We start from the raw sequence: 23,561 nt of genomic DNA on the forward strand, positions 1-23,561 counted from the left end.
CCGAGTGCAAGTCTGTTATGCCACCAGGCCCTCCCTAAAGATACGCGATGTGACCGCAGAGATAGAAGGGGCCGTAAGTCCACCGCCGCCATGGTTTCTGCTCACCACCCACCCCCGCCCCGTGCCAGAGAACCATCCTGGTTTCCCACCTGCAGGTGAACAAACGTGCTGTCTTAACCGCCCGTCTGCTGTAATGGCCCCCGCGGGGAGAAAGGAGGAGGACTTCGCCGACACCTCCCTTTAACTTCCACACGGTTAAGTCTCCCCGCTCTTGGCCTGACTGGGGCTCTCACCAAGGAGAAGCATGTGATCTTGACACCCACCAGCTGAGGGCCAACCTTGGGAGACAGGAACCAAACCACACAATTCCCTAAAAGAGACACTGGCACATCTTCAGGAGGGGACGTTGGTCGTGCTGCGGGTCAAGCATTGGGCCACCAACGGTATACACACACACACACACACACACACACACCCCAGAGAGATGGAGCTGTGTGCTCCCCTGTCAAGTGTCCATCTTGGTTTTGAAGCCCGCGGGGCAGAGCCATGCTTTCTGGGGTGGCTACCAGTCAGCACGGCTGCCTTGGCGGCGGGTTGGTTTGGAGTCAAGGATCGAGGAGATGAAGCGTCCTAATAGAAAAGCCGTAACAAATCAACTACCAATGAGACCGGAGGCGGGAGAGATCAGTGATGAATGAGTGGGGTACTTTGCGTTGGTACATTTCACCTTCCATTAAGAAAAATGAAAACTGTTCATGGTTTCCTAGTTTGAGCTCAAAGGACCCCCGGTGGTATAGTGGTGATGCTTTGCAGTTCAAAACCACGAGCCACTCCTTACGAGTAGACTGGGACTTTCTACTCTGGTAAGGAGTACCGGCTAGGAAACCACCTGGCCTGGAGGGGCACTGCGAGTTGGCAGCGACTCCGTGGCAATGAGTGCTTGGGAGCTTGAATCCAGCCCACAAAGAGGAGCGGCGTTCAGAAATGGGCACTGCCTGCCTGCGTTCATTTTCATCGGTCCACAGAGAAATATAAGGGTCCGTATACAACAGTGCTAATCATGACTGAACAATGATGTTACATTGTTTACATGTCATGTTACATTGTTACATGTTATGATGGGAGGCGAGGGCTTCTGGAACTTTGGTTACCAGTTTACCCTGTGAACCCTTCCGGCAAGACATAGCTTGCAGCTACTAACATGTGGGTTGAGCAGTGCCGGTTCAGTACATCTCCATTTGAGAGAGAGAGAGAGAGAGAGAGAGAGAGAGAGAGAGAGAGAGAGAGAGAGAGAGAGAGAGAGAGAGAGAGAGAGTGAGAGAGTGTGTGTGTGTGTGTGTGTGTGTGTGTGTGTGTGTTGGGACTATGCTGGAATTTCATTTCCATGGCCCGCGATCTTAGCGAGAACCAGGGAAATTCACATCATGTTAGTAAGTGTGAGATAATCTAAGACATTCTTCTCCCTGGTTGCAAAGACAAATAGACTATATATAGTTGCAGGGTTTAACTTGACTTTGGCTTGTGTGTCCAAAAATGCCCTTATCTGCCATCGGGAATGTCGGCATGGGAAATTCGTGGCACGGAGAGACCCCAAAATAGTATCATACGAGACAATAAACTGCTCAATAAAGCATGGGCCTGCGCAGAAACAAACACCATGGAGTCACTGGGGCCCAAGGCGCCCCTTTCTGGGTCAGCACCGTGGGTTACTACTGCTTTTCCAGCCACCCATCAGTGACCACAGAAGACAAGCCTCCCTGGAGGGTGAGGGACCTAGGCTGAACCTTGCAACAATCCAGGTGCTACGGCTCCATGTGTGCCCACCACCCAAAATGTTGTTGTTAGATGCCGTCCAGCCCGTTACAACCCACAGAACAAAACACTGCACGGTCCTGTGCCATCCTCACAATTGATCCTGTGCCTGAGCCCATTGCTGCCACCACTGTGTCCGTCCATCTCGCTGAGGGCCTTCCTCCTTTTCGCTGCCCCTCTACTTCACCAAGCATCGTGTCTTTCCCCAGGGACATAGATTCAAGTCCTAACCGCCTCCCTACTTCCCCAGCGCCCCGTGGATGTGGCCTTATTTGAAATCAGGAGCTTTGCAGGTGTAATCAGCTAGCATAAGGTCATACTGGAGAAAGGTAAATCCTGATCCGATCCAACCCAGTGTCCTTAAAAGAAGAGGGGACATGACAGAGAGACTCAGGGAAGTCGGCCACGTGGCGATGGAAGAGGAGACTTGGAAGGACACGTCAATAAGCCTATGAGCACCGAGGAGCGCAGGGAGAGAGGCATGGTCCAGACTCTCCCTCACAGCTCCGAGCGGGGCGGGGGCAGGCGGAACCAGCCCTGCCCACACTTGGCTCCGGAGCCGTGAGGAAACACAGGTCTGCTGTTGGAAGCCACGCAGTCTGATGTTCTCTGCTACGGCGGCCCCAAGAAGCTCCGATACCAGGGAAGCAGGGACATTCCAGAGTGCAGGCAGGCCTCGGCAATGCGGCAGGTGCCGTTGCAGGCCACGGGAATACAGCGAATGTGGCCATAAAGCAAGTCACACTCGTGTGTTGTTTCCCTGTGCACACATGAGTCATGGTTCCGCTGTGCCAAGGTTCATCGGGGGTGCAATTAACAGCATTACTGAAAAGCTGGAAAGGTGATGAGAACAGCCCAGAGGAGACACGAGACACAAAGGGAGCACATGTTGTTGGAAACATGGTGCTTGGTCGACTCGCTGGATGCTGCATCTCCAGAACATACCATCATCGGTAAAACCCACACCATGGACCTGGGAGGGTGCGTCCAAGGGGCTCCCTGCATGGCAAGGGTGGTGAGGATGGCACAGGAGCCGCAGGGCTTTGTCCTGTTGTGCAAAGAGCCGCGATGGGTCGGAACTGACTCAAAAGCACCTAACAACACTCAACTCCCTTCAGAACCAGCCAACGGGAGAGCGCCACACATGGAAACCTCGCAGTCCGGAGGGTGCCATCCGTCGGTCCTAAGAAACTATGAGAAAACAGAAGGTCTTGAATGTGAGGTTTAAGTAGTTCCAGACGGAGGCAGCTTTCCACACAACAGGTGTGAGTCTGTCACAATCAATGCTCAGGGGTCTGAAGGTTGGAGCCAGGGGAACAAGAGATGGAAGGTCAAGCTCCTGGCCTGGGAGGACAAGGGCTTGGACCGCAGAGGGCCCTGGGATAAAGGAAGATGGATCCCCTGCGAGAAGTCACTCAGGACAATTAGGGGTGCATTCGCCAGTGGCCGTTCCTCTCTCCCACTCAGAGAGAGCATGTTGGGGTGGAAGGGAGTGGGGAGTACTATTATAAAGCTGACCTAGACCTACCATAATGGGGGGAGGCATGTTCTCAGGCTACAGACCCCGTCTTCAGTGCGCTGTGCACATAGGAATTGCTGCACACCCAAGCTAGTCTCAACTCCTCCTCGGAGAGTTATCTAGATGCTATGTAAGGTGTGGCAGTCCAAGGAGACTAGAGAAACAGATTCACTGACTCTTACATACATGCGAGAGAGAATGTTATATTAACGAGCAATTACATACTAAGTCCAGAAGAAATCCGTATGTCCTATATTGGCCCAGATGTCCAATACTAGTCCATACATTCCTCCTTAGACTCACGCAGCCAAGCAAAGATGCCAGATGCAGGAAGATCATAGGGCAGTGGGTGGAAAGTCTTGTGGATCCAGTGGCGGCAGAAGCATCTCAGCACTGACATGGGTCTCCACCTGGCTCCTTCAGCTCCAGGGCTCTGGTTTCATCAACTCCAAGTCATATGTCAAGGAGAGTGTATATCCCGCCTCCAGGGAGGGAGACAAGAGTTCTCAGAATCCTCAGGAGAAGGCCATGCCCAATCAGAGGCCCTCATAGGCTATGACCTGATTGGCAAGCTAGACTGCACCCCTTCGCTCAAGTTGCCAGGAGATTGTGTAACTGCCACATATGGCGAGGAAATCCCTTATAGCATAGCGGTTACACATTGGGCTGCTAACTTCAAGGTCGAGAGTTCAAACCCACCAGCTGCTGCATGGCACAAAGACTTGGCTTTCTCAGAAACCCAGGGGGCAGTTGTCCTCTGTCCTGTCAGGTCGCTCTGATTCAGAATTGGCTCAATGGAAGCGCTTCTAGGGTATGGCTGTGGGATGACGGTGGTGGAGCTGGCTGCCGCCGGGCTGATACTAGCTGTGGCGTGCTCCTGTGTGCCGAACAGAGCTGCTCCATGGGGTTTCAGAGCTGAGCCCTCTTGGGAGCAGAGCCCCAGGCCTGTCTCCCAAGGCACCTCTGGGTGGCTTCAAACCACCAGCCTTCCAGCTAGCAGCCACACGCTCAACCACGGGTACCGCCCGAGGACTGACTCACGGTTGTGTAGTACTCCTCCCCAAATCTAATGGCTTAAACGACACTCCCCCTCTTTTTTATTTTTATTTTTTGGTTCACCAAATTAGTCCTGTCTGCTCCATTCAGCTGCACGTGGGCAGCTCTGATGCAGGGCTGGGAGGTGGGGATGGGGGGGGAACTCCTGTGAAGACCCATCCCTCAAACAGCTGGAGGCTCCACAGCCCCACTGGCTCTCTTCACATGGCTTCTGAAGTACGCCTGACAAGGTGGCTCAGGTTCCCAAGGGTGACAGGGGTAGGGGTGGGGAGGGGAGTGAGGGGGTTGGGAAGGAGGGAGGGAGAGATGCAACAGGCAGAAGCGGTGCCACGTTGGCCACCAGAAACCACACAGCATCATGTCCACCACCTTTCCTGCTCTGGAATCCAGTGACCAAGGCTGTGCTGCTCACAGAGAGGGGAAATCCAACCTGGCTTGTCACGGGAAAGTGTCCAACGACTTGGGAACATGCTTGAAACCAGGCATTCCCCTTAAGAAGCAGAGGGCAAGAAAACGCTGCAGGAGGCAGTCCAGACGAAGAGGAGGAGGAGGAGGAGGAGGAAGAGGAGGAGGAGCAGACACGTGGGATGAGGAAGGAAAGTGGAGACAGAGCTGAGCTGAGGGAGGGCATGCCCAGGGTGCAGTCAGGGCGTGGAGAGCCTTGTCCGAGCCACAGAAGGTGCTTGTTCGGAAAACGCCAGCTCCGGGGGGTCAGGCGTGGAGCTCTCTGCAGGCAAGGGGACCGGCGGGGGCTCTGGAGATGAAAGCCTCTGCTGAAAAGGCCAGGGCACCTGAGAAAGGAAGCGGGCGGAGGGCACATGCGCGGTGTGAATGTTCACAAAGGGCACGCTGCAGAGAACGGACGGACAAAGGAAGGGGGAAGAATAACTAATGATAGGAGAGGAGCATCCGAGGGGCGCCAGGAAGCAAAAAGTGGCCTCAGTGAGGAGAATTAGAACTGAGGAGGCAGAAAGGGTCCAGCACGCAGTCGGGAGTGGGGTGGGGGAGGCCTCGGACACCGTGCACCAACAACGGGCTCAAACAGAACAATTGGGAGGAGGGCGCAGGGCCAGGCAGTGTTCTGTTCTGTTGTCCACAGGGTCCCCATGAATGGACCCCGACTCACTGGCAACGAACAGAATCTCTGAGCTGATCCCAAATCTTAATGACCCTCCAGGACCGAGTGGCACTGCTCCACGGGGCTCCCCGAGCGATGAATCCGTGTTTCCCCAGTGGCGTGGCTAGTGAACCATCGACCTCGCAGGCAGCCAAGCGCTTCACCCCTGCAAGGAGCCATCCTTCTCGGCCTGGACGGCCAGGGTCGCAGGAGTCCCGCGTTGTGTTGGTTATAATATGCTGTCACACCCGTGCGTGTGAGCTGTCCCTGAAAACCACCCGGAGAGATAGGCCCTTCTCTCCCCGTTGGGCTAGCCCTCCATTCCTCTTCAGATAAGACTATCTCCAGGCCACCCACAGCCAGGCGGAGGAACCACAGGCAGCTACACCCGCCTCCTGGGCCACGCCTGTCGCATCTGGCAAGTGGAAACAAGGCTTCAGCCTGTGGGCTTCCAAGTGAGCAGCTTTTCAAAGCCAGTGTGAAATGGCTCGTGGTTGGTTTTCTGTGTTTTAGGGGTATTTTTGGTCATCGTATTTCTGATGAAGGAAAATCCATTTCTAAGCACTGCGCAGATTCTTCTACGTCGGTATTCAGATGGAGATGCTTTCAATTGCTCTCAGATCTAGTAAAGGTCCCATTACAATGGAAAGCAAGTCTACCTCAAAAATCTCTTTTTTTGGGTGGGGGGTGGGTATGAGGTGGGAAGAGGCAGTGGAGTTGGTTCTAATGGGATGTCAGCTTCTAGCTCCGAAGGAACAAGGCATTAGAGGCAAAACCTGGATCTGAATTGTGGATACTGCAATGTCCACAGACTGCAGGGTGACATCATGGGAAACACACACACACACACACACACACACACACACACACACACACACCTGCCACCTCTCGTGTGGAGCATCAGAGAAACGGAGGAGGCTGCACGAGCTACAGGCTCTCCCACCAGGGCAGTCAAGTGCAGCCGGAAGAGGTCTGAAGCTGCACTTTAATTGCAAGGGCTCTGAGGTCTGCATCTACGGAGGAATGAGCTGGGGAAAGGCTGCCTGGCCCAAAGTGCTTACTACTCTAAGTGGAAGGACCCCTCTGCTCAAGGACCTCGCTCACCATAAGGGTGTCTATTTCTTTAAACCTTGCTTAATTAGTTTCATGATCAGTTGATACATTCTCATGTTGATACATATTTTGTTGTTGTTCAAGTCCGTCCTGACTCATAGCCACTCAATGTAAGAAAGAAGGAACCACAGCCCAGGCCGGCACCGTCCTTACAGCTGGTCTTATGTGTGAGCCATCTACGCAGCCACTGTGTCCACCCATCTCCTCAAAGGTTTTCCTCTTTTTCACTGCCCCACTACTTTACCAAGCGTGATGTCCTTCTGCAGGGCCTGGTCTCTCCTGACAACACTCCAAAGTATGTGAGACCAAGTCTCTCCATCCTTGCCTCTAAGGAGCATTCTGGCCGTAATTCTTCCAAGACAGATCAGTCTGTTCTTCTGGCAGTCTGTGGCACTTTCAATATTCCTCACCAGCGCCATACTTCAAATGCATTGATTCTTCTTCAGTCTTCCTTAAGCAATGTCCAACTTTCACATGCATGAGGTGTGCTAGATATATAATCGTTTGTCAGTTTGAGGGTTAAGAGTGTAGTGGTAGAGTCTAGCTTGTCAATCAAATCATAGCCAATGAGGCCTCTGTGTGGGCATGGACTTCTCCTGAGAATTCTGGGAAATCCGGTACTTCCTCCTTGGAGACAGGGGACACTTCTCTCTCTCCCTCTGTCAGTCCCTGGGAGACATTGCAGCTGACAAGACACGTGGAACTACGCTAGTTCCCTAAGTTGGAAAAGATACATGGACCTACCCTGATGCAACCAGACCTCTGAAGCTGGAGAAGCCACGTAGAGACTGCTGCCAGCGCTGAGATGCTTGCAACACCACTGAATCCAACGACTTTCTACCCACTGGCTTGTGATCGTTCTGCATTTGTCATCATTGCATGTGTTTCGTGAGTCTGAAGAGGACTTTTTAGATTGGTATCAGACATATGGGCTAATATCGGACTTATGACCTTGGACTGGAGTGGGCTGGGATGTTTTCCTAATGTACTATTGCCCTTTATATAAAACTCTCTTATATACGTATGTGTGTTTCTTTGGATTTGTTTTTCTAGTCTACCCAGACTAACACATGAGACAAATGAAAAGACCACAGCTTGGGTCAGGCACACCTTAGTGTTCAAATTAACATCCATGCCTTCAATGCCCTGAAGAGGTCCTGTGCAGCAGACTGACCCAATGCAATCTGTCTTTTGATCTCTTGACTGCTGATTGTATAAGCACTGGTTGTGGATCCAAGCAAGACAAAATCCTTGACAACTTCAACCTTTTCTCTATTTACCATAATGTTACCTATTGGTTCAGTTGTGGAAATTCTGGTCTTCTTGACATTGGGTTGTAATCCTACTGAAGACTCCCATCTTTGAACGTCATCAGCAAGTGTTTCACGCCCTCCTCTGGGCTCCCTTGAGTCAATATTCTCTCTCTCTCTCTCTCTCTCTCTCACACACACACACACACACACAAACAAACAAACAAACACAAAATGTCATGGAGTCAGTGCTGACTCAGAATGATCCTGTGGGCTTCCAAGACTACAACTGTTGATGGGAGCAGAAAGCCCAGTCTTTTTGTTTTGGTTTGTTTTCAACTTTTCTTCTAAGTTCAATTTACTTCCGAGCCATAATCCCCCACACCAAACACCCACTTTTGCTTCTTCAGTTTCTTCTGGGAGATCTTGGTCTTCCGTGCGACCTCCTCTTCTGGATTTTAGGAACAATGTGCTCCTTTTCAGTAGGGATCACTTCAGTGTGGCAGGGGGAGCTCATGTGGGGACTGATCCGACCGTGAGCTTTGTAAGTCCCTCGGTGATTCTAGGGGGCTTTGTTCACCTGGATGTGCTCAGGGAGCAGAGAATCCACATGTAAACCCTAAGTTCACCATTACTTCCTGCATTTTAAATGGGCCCACTGACTCTGGGCCCATCCTCACTGTCTGGCCTGGGCACACCTACTAACACCACCATTGGAAGGTCAGCAGGAAACACACTGCTTCTGTGAAGCACCGTCTTGCAAATATTCGGTGGGTTTCCGGATATGCACATCTTTGATGGCCTGAGCAGTTTCACGAGTGTTTTTTAAAAGGACCTGAACATTTGACCCTCTAGATTTGCATGATTTTATGGGTTTTCTGGGTCAAGCGAGTATGAAAGCATTTTGGCAGCTCACCTCAGGCGGCCACGGGAAAAGAAAAGCCCAGTCTTTCTCTTCCTCGGTAAAAAGTCCTTCTCCCTGTAAAGGCACTACAAACTGGATCCCAAAACATCTCTAAGCCACTCGGTTTAGATGTCATAAGATGCTCTATCCCACAGGATGGCAGCAAATGTCACAAACTACTCAGGAGTCGAAGAAAGAGCGAGCGAGCATGAGGCATGAACTTAGCAGATGTACACAAATGGGGCATTATAGCAGCAAGAGCAAATTACATACACTCCCGGTTTACACAAATGGGGCATTATAACAAGAGCAAATTACATATGCTCGCAGTTAGCACAAATGAATCTCAGAAACGCAACGCCAAGTTTAAAAGATGAAAGTTGCCTCCACCCAAACCATCAGAACAGGCCAGATCAGCTACAAAAACCATAGTTTTGAAAAGCCACTGGCAGGGAGCCCTGATGGCTCTGTGGGTTACGAGTTGGGCTGCTAACTGGGAAGGTCAGCAGTTCAAAACCACCAGCTGCCCCACACGGGGTAGATGAGGTTTTCTACTCCTGTAAAGATGTACAGTCTTGGCAACTCATGGGGCAGTTCTACTCTGTCCTATAAGGCCACCATGAGTCAGAAATGAGTGGGTGGAAGTGAGGGGAAGGGGAGGATTAAGAATTCCCACAAGAAAGAGGGTCGACAGATGGCCTCACGCATCCCTAGAAACGTGATGGGAGTATGGAGAAAGCGGCTGTTTAGCCAACTTGTAATAGCCACACCTGCAATGCCATGACCGCCTGGGCTTCTTAAGAGCCTCCACCACGTGTAAATCTGCACCCGCCACTCAACCTTTACCATGATCTTCATCAACCACAGAACCATGCTGACTAAAGGTGGGTGGTGCCAGAAGACTTGGAAGACATCTTCCGTGGGGCTCCCCAGGAACATCCCAAAAGTCAAAGCACAGGTCAGAGCATACAAACTGAGAGAAATCCTTCTGGGGCAGCCAGGACCCCCCACCCCCACCCCATAGCAGTGCAGGGGCTCTCCCAAGGCTAGGGCAGGCCCACAGGGCCGAAAGAGCTGTACTGCAGCATAGAAAGTGGGGTGGGGTGGGGAGGTGTAGGGGTCTGGTTGGAAAACAAAGAGAATGACATCCCAGTAACCTAAACCGCTGGCAGCCAGGCTGGAAACCACAGAGAAATCATCCTCTGCAAACGGGTGCTAAAGAATCCTCAGGGATCAGCCCTACTGAAGGACTGAAGGTCAAGTCCTGATTCTGCCCTCATAGCATTTGAAGCCAGCCATGAAATACATTGAATCAAAGCTGCCCCCAAACCCACACCCATATCAAGGATAAATGAGATCCATTCAGCCCACACATTAGTGTCCTGAAGAAAGAAGGGGCGTGTCCTTTCCATTATTTCAGGCGTGTAAGTCTTTCACGCACAGCATCTGGCATGTAGTGAGAAACTACAGGCTTTGGCAATACGGGAGAAAATGTCACTCGTGGTCAAGAGAGGACACAGCCAAAAGCAGCACACCCAGAGATGAGGGATGCTGGAACCACGAGGGCTCAAAATAACTACCAAAATAAAAAAAAAAGTTACATAGCTAATAGACACTATGGACATGAGTAGCTAGGGAATTTCAGCAGGGGAATGAAAACTCTCAAAGAAATGGGGATAGGAAAATACTCAAACAGAAGGAATCAGATATGGCTTAGCGTAAGACATAGCAGAGATAGGGATCCGTGAACTGGAAGGCCTATGGAGAGAAATTATCCAAACTGAAACACAAAGAGGAAAAGTAGGAGTAGAAAAACACCTGAAAAAAGTACCCAAGATCTATGAGACAGTATACAATGTAATACACAAGAAACTGGAGCTTCAAAAGGAGAAAAGCCAAAACTAGTCAAACTCGCTGCCGTAAGTCGGTGCCCACGCAGTGACCCTGCAGGGCAGGGGAGAACTGTCCCTGTGAGTTTCCGAGACGGTAGCTCTTTCCTGGAGTAGACAGCCCCGTCATTCTCCAGAGAAGGGGCTGGTGGTTTTGAACTCCTGACCTTGCAGACCTTAGCCCAACTGGTAAAAAGGAGAAAAGGAACAAATAAATATTGGAAGAAATCATGGACACAAAATTGTCAAAATTGTTGAAAAACATCAATCTACAGACCTTATTGGCTTAGCCCTCGCCCAGCTGGATAAATATAGAGAAAACCACACACAACGTTCACAGTCAAGAACGGAAGATAAACATATCATCACCTGAGACAAATCACATCCAGGGGAAATGCTAAAAATCTAAACACAGCTACCGCTTATCCGACACAGCAGAGCAGAACCTGGACATTTCTAAATGCAATCATCATCAATCCAGAATTCTATGTTCAGTGAAAAAAAAAAAAAGCTTTCCAAATGCAGGTGACTAAAAATTTCTTTTTCAGAAAATGCACAAACTTAAGATAGAATTTAACAGCAGCAGACGTGCACACAAATTTCATATATGTGCCGAAGATGTACTTGAAGCCACAGGAAGATGAAAGCTATTAGGAGCTTGAGAGAGGGTAACGAGGTAAACATCAAAGCCCAGTGTATGTTATCTCTATTTTAACTTTATGGGGTCCCAGTGATGTGCAAGTTTCCACCTGGACTGCAATCGGCAAGTCTGCAATTTGAAGCCAACAGCCACACTGGAGGAAAAAGATGGGGCTTTCTACTCCTGAAATGAGTTACCGTTTCGGAAATCTATGAGTCAGCATCGACTCAATGCAGCAAGTTTTTTTATTTTAAATAAATACAAATACAGGTGTTTTACTTAGATTTTATTTTAAAGTACTTTCATTTTACACATGTATTTGTATTTCTGTTAAATACTTTAGTCTGCTAAACATATTATCTTATTTTGAACTTATAGCATACATAGACATAAAATGCACAGAAGATATAAAAGTACAAAGGACTTAAAGAATAAGAAATGGCCATGTTTGATGCTTCCTTTATTACTTGTGAAATACAATATTTTTTTGAAGTATACTAGGTAAGTTAAATGTGTCTATAGCTAAAAAGGGGGGGGGGGTTTAAAGGAGATAAAACTAAATACTACAACCAGTGGTGAGAGTGCGATACTGAGAGGGTGGAGGAAGGGTAGGGTGGAAAGGGGGAACCGATTACAAGGATCTACATGTGACCTCCTCCTTGGGGATGGACAACAGAAAAGTGGGTGAAGGGAGACGTCGGACAGGGAAAGATATGACAAAATAATAATTTATAAATTATCAAGGGTTCATGAGGGAGGGGGAAGCAGGGAGGGAGGGGTAAAAATGAGGAGCTGATGCCAGGGGCTTAGGTGGAAAGCCAATATTTTGAGAATGATGAGGGCAATGAATGTACAGATGTGCTTCACACAGTTGATGTATGGATGGTGATAAGAGGTGTATGAGCCCCGAATAAAACGATCAAAAACAATTAAATGCTTCAAACATGATTTACCTTACAATAGGAAGAGAAAAGGAGAAGCAAAACAGAGATGAGACAAATAAAAAACAAATGCTTGATGACAAGCACCCCCAAATGGAACAATCGTAGAATGAATGGTGGGATTTAAACACAGACTGTTATCCACATGTAGTTTTAACTACCCATGTTACATTTTCTGGATCCAACACTATTACTGTATTTATGTAAACAAATGTCCTGTTCCTAAGAATTACATGCTGAGGTATTTGGGATGTTAAGGAACAGGTTATCCTTAACTTGGCTCTTCAATAGTTCCAAAAATACATATATACATTTAACACACCACACACCAAAAGAATGTCTTACACAGCTAGGAAAAGAGCAACGATCATGGAAATGGGCTAACAACTAATGAATCTGTTTAAGGAGTCTATAGATCTTTCCACTATTCTTGCAACTCCTTTTGACGTTCAAAATTATTTCAAAATAAAAAGCTATGTCGTCTGTGAAATTAAATGTGTTCATGCAGTTTGCCTTAAAGACTGTGTGGTGGTATGATCATAGCTTAAACACATATTGGAGCGATTTTATCATGTTTTTTAAAAAGGTGATATATGGGCTGATAACTTATTTATAAAGAATAAGCCAAACTAAACAATGTATTGCTTGGGAACGCACAGTCCATAATGTTGAATAAAATAAAAAAAGGGTAAGTTATTAATCTTGACCAGGTTCTGGGGCAGGGACCTCAGGGAGGAGGCAGAGAGGTGGGACAGGGCAGAAACCTCCATGCCAGAGTCAGAATCGACTCACAGTGGTCCTACAGGGCAGGGCAGACGGCCCTTCAGGTTCCTGACCCGTCAGACCCTTACGCGAATAGACAGCCTCTTCTCCCACCAAGCGGCTGGAGGTTTCAGCAGCAGACTGACGTCACAATTAGCAGTTCAGTGTGCACACCTGTTGCTCAGTTCCAGTCTCGCCATCACTCTTGGACAAACGCCCTTTCTGTCAGTTCAAAGTCGAGACTCGGGGGTGTTGACGGGCGGAGAGGTGCAGAAAAAGGAGACCTGCAGGTAAATTTCCACGGGGGGATATGTGCTTTTGTACGTGCCTGGGTGTGACTGTCTGCTGAACCTGGACTCTGAACGCCTGACAGCCATGCAGGCTGGAAGGAACCACCGCCCCAAGTGCTCCGGCAAGACCAGAGGAGGCTTCGCGGGAGACAGGCAAGCGCTGAGCATGGAGCATCGGAACTGCTGCTAGGTTGCTCGGCACTCACCTGTGGGTGGCTCACTTCCCGTGCTGGCGGCTCACTGATCCAGTGGGCGCCCATCAAAGTCATCTGGTCAAATTCTTTTCCCTTCATGCTACCATTCACTGATGAGTAAAAGAACTTAAAAGCAAACGAGGGGCACGTGGGCTCAGCCAACCCCTAAGGTCCTGTGTGGGGAGCAGAGAACGAACTGGAAGAGCGTCTGTATGGATGAATCCTTTGGTCTCATATATTAAGAAGCCTGGGAGGCTGGGTTTCTGGGGTGGAGGGAAGCCTTCACCCGTGAGTCCCCATCCCATTCTCCTCATTAATATTGTTCCCCATCATCCCCTCCCATCGTAGTGCAGCCTTAAAGAGGCCCCTGACCAGCACAGGGCTGTGTAGTTTATCTATCGGAGCAGACACACGCGCACCTTTGCTCTCCAGGCTCTGAAGGAAGCCCCTCCCCTCCCAGCTGCCTGGCGCTGGTGGCATTAAGTCTCCAAGAAGCCGCCAAGCGACCTTTCGGGTTAGGACACAGCCCACTTTGTTAGGTATGTGGTTACCTCATTAGGGGGCTTGCACGCCCCGAGTGTATATAAGCCTTGGTTGGAAATGTGTGTGTATCTGGCTGCTGAAATCATGATGGGGGTGTGTGTGTGTGTGTGTGTGTGTGTGTGTGTGTGTGTGTGTGTGTGTGTGTGTGTGCTGAAATCATGATGGGCTGTGTGTGTGTGTGCATGTGTGTCTGCTGAAATCATGATGGTCCCGGAGGTGAGCAGGCGCATGCTTTATCTTGTCTGATGTCTCTTTAATTTCCCTCCTCAATGACACAACTGCCCCTTGGACCCACTCTGATTGTGGGTGCTGGTGCCTCACAGCCCTGTAGTTGGAGCAGCCCTGGGAGTGCCCTCAGCTGCGGCGTCACACCAGCGTGGGTCGCTCTCGGTCGGGCCGCCTGGCGGAAGCCATGCCCACGGAGACCAGACAAGAACAGAACGGAGATTTTAAGAGGACACAAAAACAGAGCCTAATCAAACCCTCGCACGCGTGTTCCCTCGGCCATTCGTGAACTCGGCACTGACCCAACCACAGAGACCTCCCAACTGGTCCTGAGGGCCTCTGGGAACTCTTGGGAAAGACACACCCCACTCAAGGAAGGAATGCAAGTTCAGGGCCGTCTGGTCAGCAGCTCTGTGTGAACAAGGGCAAGACAAGATGGTCAGCAAATCGCCAGCCTACACGCAGAGGCAGCGAGGTGGAGGGGGACAATGAACCAACGCTCTGGCCCCAGAGCAGACTGTGTATCACCACCCTTCAGTAACCAGGAACCTTCCGACAGCGCAGAGTTCAGGCGCTCCTTTTCCTGCCCACCAGGAAAATCGTGAGCACTCACTAGGGGACTGCCTGCAAATTAAAGTCACCATGAATTAGAAAGGTGGCATTTCTCTCAAACCATATGGTGTCATTATCTCAATGCCACGTGCTTGCGGCTGAGAGCACAAGCATCGCCACCCCCATCCCCAACCCCAGGACCCCTTCCTCCCCTCCCACTCTGTCTGCAGCAGAAGCAACAGAGAACCTGGACTCTTGATTTCAAAAGCCAGTCCACACCCCCACCCAACCAGCGCCCAATGGGCCACCCCACCCCGGGTCCCCCACCAGGCTCCACCAACTGGTCTCTAGAAACACACAACTGGAACGAGTAGGGGTGGGGAATGCCGTGCGTGGGAATAACAGTAAAGTAGCTTACAAGGGGGAAGGAGGACTCTCTCCTCTCCTGCTAACACTGTTCATCGAAGCACAATGTGCAGACACAAAACGCATCCCTCGGACCGCCAAAAGGTTGTGCGTGTTAGTTGTTACAGAGTTATTCCATGGAGACGGATGGCACTTGGAACTGCGAACACGGAGCGATGGGCACGTATCAGAGACAGCCACGACTAACACCCGAGGCGTCCTCAGCCCTGCCAGCAGCACGGGGAGCACGTGGAAGAGGACTTTCCCCATGAAAACCAGGGCGCCGGAGCTCAGAGGACCCCCTGCAAACACACTGCATGTTTTAGGTTTTAATTGCATATTGCATGGGCAAGGCAGGTGACATAAGAAGTTACGTTCAACAAACGCGATTGAAACTGAGTCTTGAGAGCGGGTCTACACTGCCCCACCCAAGTTCATAAGTGAGCAGAGCTTTCATCCCATGGCACAGCGATGGTCACCTCTGGCCCTCCGGAAAACAACACCAGTGGCATGGACGTTTTCCCCAGAAAAAATCCCCACAGTCCAAAGGACTGTTTCCAGAATAAGAAGCTGCCACATGGTGCGGCAGGATCCCTGGTGGCACAGTGGTTACGTGTTGGGCTTTGAACTCCAAGATCAGCAGTTCAAAATCAGCAGCTGCTCCTTGGGAGACAAGCGACGGGACGTTCTACTCCCGTATAGAGACCGTCCTGGAAGCACGCAGGGGCAGCTCTATCCTGTCCAAAGGGTTGCTATGAGCCGGAATCGAGTGGCAAGGAGTTTACAGTGCGGGTACCAGTGCTTCATGGTCCCAAGTCTTTGAAGGCATGGTGGGGTGGGGGGGGGGGGGAACGTCATACTTGTGGTTGTTTGAACCTTTTTCATGAGACTTTTTATTGAAAAGGGAAGACTTCACAAACCTCATAAGTCATTCTCCAGTACTTGGTACATTGTACATCCTAACTGTTCATGAACACTTGCAGCTTGTTTGAGTCAAATCACATCACAACTACTTGAGCAATGTCACATCAACAGATGAGAGTCCCCAAAACTTTAGTCCACCCACAGCATCGCAGTCGACCCGACTTGGAAGAGGCAGCCCTTGCCCAGTGGTTTGCCTTTTTAAGTGTCTTCTAACCTTGGGGGCTCATCTGCAGGTACTGTATCTGACACAGCTCGGCAGCTCTCCCTAAGGTTTCACAGGGCAATTTCCCGGAAGTGGGCCACAAAGTCCTTCCCAGTCTCAGACCAGACGCTCCAGTGAAACCTGTCCGCCATCGGTGAGCCTACTGGTATCTGAAGTCCCAGCAGTATGACTCCCAGCATAGTAACACACTAGCCACCAAAGGACGCCGAACTGTCTGCCTGCTGACCGGGGGAGAAAGAGATCCCAACATTAGTGAGCTGAAATGGACTGATGCTGGCCATCTTGAATCAGAGGGTTCACTACGCTGACAGTGACAAAGAAGAGTGCACCACAGTCACACACACACACACACACACACACACACACAATGTCAAGGCTAACTGAAACACACTGATGTCAGTGATAGAATGAGATCCATATTCCAATATGGAAAACAGTTCATACAAACTTCCTTAATTAATCATCCATTAATTGTTGGTAAACAGAGTACAGACGTTGGAGAGAGGAAGATCAGTACTCGGAAAATATGGTCTTGGTGAGAGAAACAATGCTGAAGATCTTAAGAGAATTCTGCGTGGCCAGTCAGGGTGATGCAGCACTGATGAACAATACAACTTTCCCCTAGTTTCTAAATGATCCCCCCTTCTCCCCACTATCATGTTCCCAATTCTACCTTGCAAGTCTGCCTAGACCAGAGGATGGACACTGGTACAGATAGGAACTTGAAACACAGGGAATCCAGGGCAGATGATCCCTTCAGGATCAGTGGTATGAACGGCGATACTGGGAGGGTAGAGGGAGAGTGGGTTGGAAAGAGGGAACCGATTACAAGGATCTGTATGTGACCTCCTCCCTGGGGGATGGACAACAGAAAAGTGGGTGAAGGAAGACGTCTGACAAGGCAAGATATGACAAAATAATAATTCATAAATTATCAAGGGCTCATGAGGGAGGGGGAGCGGAGAGGGAGGGGAAAAAATGAGGACCTGATGCCAGGGGCTTAAGTGGAGAGCAAATGTTTTGAGAATGATGAGGGCAATGAAAGTACAGATGTGCTTTACACAACTGATGTATGTATGGATTGTGATAAGAGTTGTATAAGCCCCTAATAAAATTATTAAAATCAATAATAAAAAAAGAATTCTGCGTGACCACTGACTATTCATCGCAAATACCATTCTTCAACCGCATGAACTACATCATAAACAATGCCTATACATGTGAAGCTCACTGAATGACACACACAGAAATCAAAGCAACTCTATCCATGGAAAAAAATTATGATGCTGCTAAACACCCTCGAATCTAAACAAGGCCAGGGGCTGACTACAGGTCACCAACTACTCAAGTACAAATTCAAGTTGAAGCCAAAGAAAATTAAAACAAGTCCCCAAGAGCCTAAGTACATCCCTGAATATATCCCACCTGAACGCAGAGAACATCTCAGAGATCAATCTGACACACTGAGCACTAGCAACTGAAGACGACACAAGTTATGGAACGCCATCCAAGATGTCAAACATGAAAAAAAGCAAAAGGTCAAGATCAATGGCGAGGAGGGTGCAGAATGCCTGGTGGGGTTCGATCAAGGGCAATGTAGCCTAATGGAATTACTGAGACCCGAATGAAGGTCAAACATGATAGTGGGACAGGAGGAAAGTAAAACGAAATAGAGGAAAGAACTAGAAGGTGAAAGACATTTATAGCGGTCTAAATATAGGCATTTACATATATAAATATATTAATATATAATAGGGCTATAGGCCTATGTACATTTATCTAGATGTTAAGTATTAAGGAAGCAGACGGACAATGGGCCTCTCTACTCCAGTACCTCCTCAACGTAAGGACAGTTTGTTCTAATAACCTGGCATTCTGTGACACTCACCTTCCTGACACGATTACTGAAGACAAAATGGGTGCACAAGCAAAGGTGGTGAAGAAAGCTGATGGTGCCCAACTAATATAAGATAAGGCATCTGAGGTCTTAAAGGCTTTAAGCTAAACAAGTGGCCATCTAGCAGGGAAGCAACAAAGCCCTCATGGAGGAAGCACACCAGCCTGTGTGAGCACGAGGTGTCCACAGGATCAGGTATGAGGCATCACAAGACCTAAAGCTGTCATACCGATGCGAGTGAGTGTGGTCAGAGCGGAGACTCAAAGGCCATCTGTAAACAACTGGACATTCCATCACGGAAGGGTCACCAGGAAGGAAGGAGTCAGCCAGATTGCAGTGTAGCACCAACAAAACATACAACATCCCTCTAGTTCAGCAGTTCTCAACATGTGGGTTGCGACCCCTTTGGGGTCAAACGACCCTTTCACAGGGGTCGCCCGATTCATATATAACAGTAGCAAAATGACAGTGATGGTTGGGGGTCACTACCACATGAGGAACTGTATGAAAGGGCGGCGGCATGAGGAAGGTTGAGAACCACTGCTCTAGTTCCTTAAAGCTTCCTCTCCCCCCACCCCTACCACGACCCCAGTTCTACCTTACAAATCCAGCTAGGCCGGAGCATGTGCACTGGTACAGATAAGAGTTCTCCAGACATAGAATCCAGGACAGATAACCACCCCAGGAACAGTAATGGGAATAGTGGTACCATGAGGGTAGGGGCAAGGTGGAAGGGGGAGCGGGAAAAAGGGGGAACCAATCACAATAACTGACATATAACCCTCCCCCTACCCAGGGGGGATGAACAACAGATAGGTGGGTGAAGGGAGACAGCAGCCAGTGTAAGATAAGAAAACAACAATAATCTATCAAGGGTTCATAAGGAGGGAGGAAGGGGAAAAAAGGAGCTGATACCAAGGGCTCAAGTAGAAAGAAAATGTATTGAAAAGGATGATGGCAACATTTGTACAAATGTGCTTGATACAGCTGATGTATGGATTGTTATAAGAGCCCCCAATAAAATGATTTATAATTAAAAATGAAAAAGATCGTTTGAAAAAACCACAAAGGGGATGCTAGGAGAGACTCTAAAACTAACTTCTGTATGTAAAGTAAGAGGAAGAAATGACGAAGTAAAAGCTCAAGAGAAGATTTCAAAGGACAGCTCTGAAAAACAAAGTAAATATTATGCAATACACAAAGGTCTTCTGTTAGAAAATCAAAAAGAAAGAGCACATTCAGAATTTCTCTAGCAGAAAGAGCCGAAGGAGACGAAACACTTAGCCCTTCCAGATTCAACACTGAGGAATTCGATGGGCAGAATCTTGACGAAAGGAAGCAAAAACAGAGTCAATGAACCAAAAAGAACCGGTCAACGTTCAGTCATTTCAGGAGGCAACATATGACAAAGAAGTGATGGTGGAGAAGGCCAAGCGGCACTGAAGGCACTGGCATAAAACAAGGCTCCAGGAACCGAAGGATTGTAAAATTGAGAGATCTCACCAAACAGATGTAATGTTGGAAACACTCACTGGTCTAGGCCAAGAATTTAAGAAGACGGCTACCTGGTCAACCAGCTGGAAGAGATCCACAGGCCTCTCCAGTCCAAAGAAAGGTGCTTTACAGAATATGGAAATGGTCGATCAATGCCATTATCACAAGTAAAATTGGGCTGAAGACCATTCAAAACCAGTTGCAGCAGTACATTCACAAGGAAATCATTGCTGATATCAGATGGATCTTGGCTAAAAGTAGAAAATACCAGAAAGATATTGACTTGTGTTTGATTGACTATGAAAATCCAATGGACTGGGTGAACCATAAAAAATGATGGGTGACATTGAGAAAAATGAGAAGTTTGAAATGCGTCATTGTGTCCGTGCATATTTTGTACAAAGACCAAAGAACAGAACAAGGGCTATGGTATGGTCTAAAACAAAGAAAAGCGGTGTGGGTCAGGGTTGCAGTCTTTCACCATAATCAGTATGCTAAGCAAGTGATTGGAGCCGGAGCCTCATATGAAGAAGAAGGTGGAATCAGGATTGGAGCAAGGCTCATCAATCACCTGTTATACAGATAGCACACCCTTGCTTGCTGACGGCAAAGAGGACTTGAAGCGCTGGCTGATGAGGCCAAGAACGCCGCCTCCGGTGTGAACTAGAGCTCAGCACAAAGAAGACAAACGTCCTCACATCTAGACAAGCAGCAGCAGCACGATTAACAGAGACAAGATCGGAGTTATCCGGGATTCCCTTTATGTAGGTCCACAATCACTGCCCATGGAAGCAACAACCTTCATGGAACTAAGCAACGTATTGCATTTGGGCTAATCGGCTGCAAAAGACCCTTTAAAAAGCAGGCTGTGACCTTGATGACCACGGAGCACCTGCCCCAAGCCATGGCGTTTTTAACCGCCTCATAGACATCTGAAGGAGCCCTGGTGGATCTACGTGTTATGTGTTGGGCAACTACCCCAAGGTTGACAGTTCAACTCCATCAGCTGGTCCTCCAGAAAAAACCAAGGCTTTCTACGCCTGTAAAGATTGATGGTCTTGAAAATCCATATGGGCAGTTCTACTCTGTCCTGTAGGTAGGTGGTTATGAGTCAGAATGGACTCAACGGCAGGGAGTTTTCTCCCACCCATGTGAATTAGGAAGCCCCAAGAGGAATGATGCATTGAAAGAATACCAAAAGCTGGTGGAGAATGCCAAAAGCACAGGGGGTTGCCAGAGGAACAAATACATCCTGTCTTGGAAGAAGTGTAGCCAGACTGCTCCTTAGAAGGCAGCAGGGAAGACTTCATCTCACAGACCTGGAACCTGTTATCAAGAGGAGCCACCCCTGGAAGCAAGACGTAGTTTTAGAAGAGGGTCAGAGAAGATGAGACCACTGGCACAGTGGCTGCCACAAGGAAGGGGTTAGACCTTGGCAGTGCGGACGAGGCTGGCACAGGATGCGTCGGCAGCCTTTTCCTGTTTTACAGAGGGTTGCTATGAGTGGGGGCGGCTCACAACCACATGGGAAATCGGAAATGATTCAAGGGTGGCCATCTAAGGTGAATGAAAAGTGAAGCGGCCCCTCCGTCCTGGCATCGGGTTGGCCTACGCTCTTTTGGACCTAAATTTTATAACCAAGATTCTTCAGGATTCGGAGAAGAAATGTGAGGTTCCAGTAAACGGAGCTAAACAAGATAACCTTAAATCTTGTTCCCCAGAAATGAGGACAATCCTATGCATCCCTGATGGAGCGATTAGCCGCTGGTTCCACGAAGTCGGCAGCGGCCACTGGCCCACGGGTCCACCCCGCTGCGGGAGCAACCTGTCAGGTGTGCCCACTTCCCTCTCTCATCCACGCCCCGAAACGCGACCCAGAACCACCGCGCGGTCTCCGGGGACCGCAGAGCAAATGCACCTCTCCAAGAACAAACGGGAGCACACACATGAAGGAATTATATAACAATTTAGCGGCGATGAGGCTTGCAGAAAACGAAAGCGGCGCGCGCAGGGGCCGGGGCCAGGGGGCGCGGCGTGGCCACCACTTACTCAAAGGCGAAGAAGAGTCCGCTGGTGACCAGGATGAGGACGAGCGTCAGGTAGAAGACGCCGGTCTGCCGAGCCATCATGATCCTCCCGTTGCAAAAGAACTTGTTTCGGCCCGGGAACACCTCCCATTTCCTGCGGGCCGCGACTCTCCGCTTCTCGTGGGGCGACTCCATGGGGGAGGAGCTGTGGGTGCTGATCTGGCTGTACTCGCAGTCGGTCATGGGCCCGCCGCCGCCCGGAGGCATCCACGAGGGCAGCCGGCCGGGGGCACACGGCCCCGGGAGCGCCGCGGGGGCACCGCCGCCGCCGCCGAGCCCAGCCCCGGGCCGCGCCGCCGCGGCCCCTACACGCGCGCCCGGCTCGGCCACAACTTTGCCGGGGACACCCAGGGCCGCCCCCGGCAGGTCCGGGCTGTCATAGCCAAAGAGCGCTCTAGCGGGGAAGGCGCGTCCCTCCGGCCCGGCCAGCCCGCGCCCCGGGGCTCCGCGGCTCTGCGAGGCGCGGGGAGCCGCCCGGCCCGGGCCCGCCGCCCGGCGCGCGCCCCCGGCCCGCCGACGCGCCCCCGCTCCGCCGGGCCACCCGCGCGCGCTGCGCTGCGACTGGGGACGCGGCCGCCGCTTCGCCGGGCGCCTCGGGGGCGCCTCGGCCAGCTGGCTCAGGAACCGTCCTCGCTCGAGCCGCCGGAGCCTCCGGGGAAGAGAGCGGCGGAGACTGGGCGGCCGCTCGGCGCCCGGCAACCCCTCCCAGGGGTGGGGACAGGCGAGCCCGTGCGTTCGGGCTGCAGCCACCTAGTCGAACGCCGGAGGCGACCCCGCGGCGGCGCTCCAGCCCCGAGGCCGGCCCGCGCCCAGCCGGGGCCCGGGGCGCGGCGGCGAGGGCTCCCGCTCCCTCCTGCCCCGGCGAGCCGGGCGGCCGGCGAGCGCGCGTGTCCGGGCCTCGGGCAGCCGGCGACGGACACTTGTTTGCAAAGGCTCAGCCCCGCGCGCGCGCGGCTCCAGCGCGGCCGCTCCGCCCGCCCGCCGGCCCGCCGGCTCCTCCTCTTTCTCCTCCTCTCGCCCGCGACCCCCCGGTGCCCGGCCCGGGCCCTCCGCGGTGCCCAGCCGCTCCCGCTTCCGCGCGCGGCCCCGGGAAGGCATCGCCCGGGGCGAGGTCGGGTCAGGCGACCACGCGCGCGCGGGGCACGGCCACCGCCTCCTCGGCGTGCGCCGGCCGCGGTCGCCTCCCGGCCTCTCCCGCGGCTTTATCGCGGCAGCCGCTGGCACCTGGGACGCGCCACCCACACCGTTCGCGGAGTCTGGGGCCGGGGAGCGCTCGGGCGACGCGGGGACGCACGGCCACCAGCACCGCCCGCCGGCGGGGCCGCATCGAGAGGCCCTGGACGCTGGGCTCGGGCGGGGGGCTGCCGGGGGCACGGGCTGGAACGGGAGCCCCAGCCGGAGTCCATGCCCGGAAAGCAGCGGAGGAGGGAGAGCAAGGCCTGGGCGTCTCCGGCCGCCGCCCTGCGTCCCTCTGGGACCAGGCTAAGGCGGCAGTGTGTTTGGGGGCCCATCCCGGCCTTTCTTCCCACTTCTCGGGTGCGGAACGTTTAGTTTGGCTCTCTTTCCCCCGAGGAGTCCCCGCAGCAGCCAGAGGGGAGCTGGCTGCTTTTCTCCAGAGGGTGCCTTCGACCCTACGGACCGGCGAGCTGAGGCGCTAGTGCTCGCGAGCGCTCCCTCCCCGGAGCGCCTGGGTCCGAGCCAAAGCCCGCGGAGCCGCGAGCAGC

At 51.3% G+C, this 23,561-nt stretch overlaps 1 protein-coding gene across 2 annotated transcripts in view; it reads right to left on the reverse strand.

The window, feature by feature from the left end:
- Positions 1–22,634, reverse strand: part of ZDHHC14 (zDHHC palmitoyltransferase 14) — a 319,518-nt gene extending 296,884 nt beyond the window's left edge. Inside the window, exon 1 of one of the 2 annotated variants that reach the window (XM_075554333.1) lies at positions 21,800–22,634. In XM_075554333.1, coding sequence (XP_075410448.1) covers positions 21,800–22,044 — 245 coding nt within the window. In that variant the 5' untranslated portion in view covers positions 22,045–22,634. The remainder of the gene's footprint in view (positions 1–21,799) is intronic. The other variant, XM_075554334.1, reaches the window with a different exon arrangement.
- Between the last annotated feature and the right edge of the window lie 927 nt (positions 22,635–23,561).

This window comes from Tenrec ecaudatus, chromosome 7 (genome assembly GCF_050624435.1).
Source record: "Tenrec ecaudatus isolate mTenEca1 chromosome 7, mTenEca1.hap1, whole genome shotgun sequence".
NCBI lineage: Eukaryota > Metazoa > Chordata > Mammalia > Afrosoricida > Tenrecidae > Tenrec > Tenrec ecaudatus.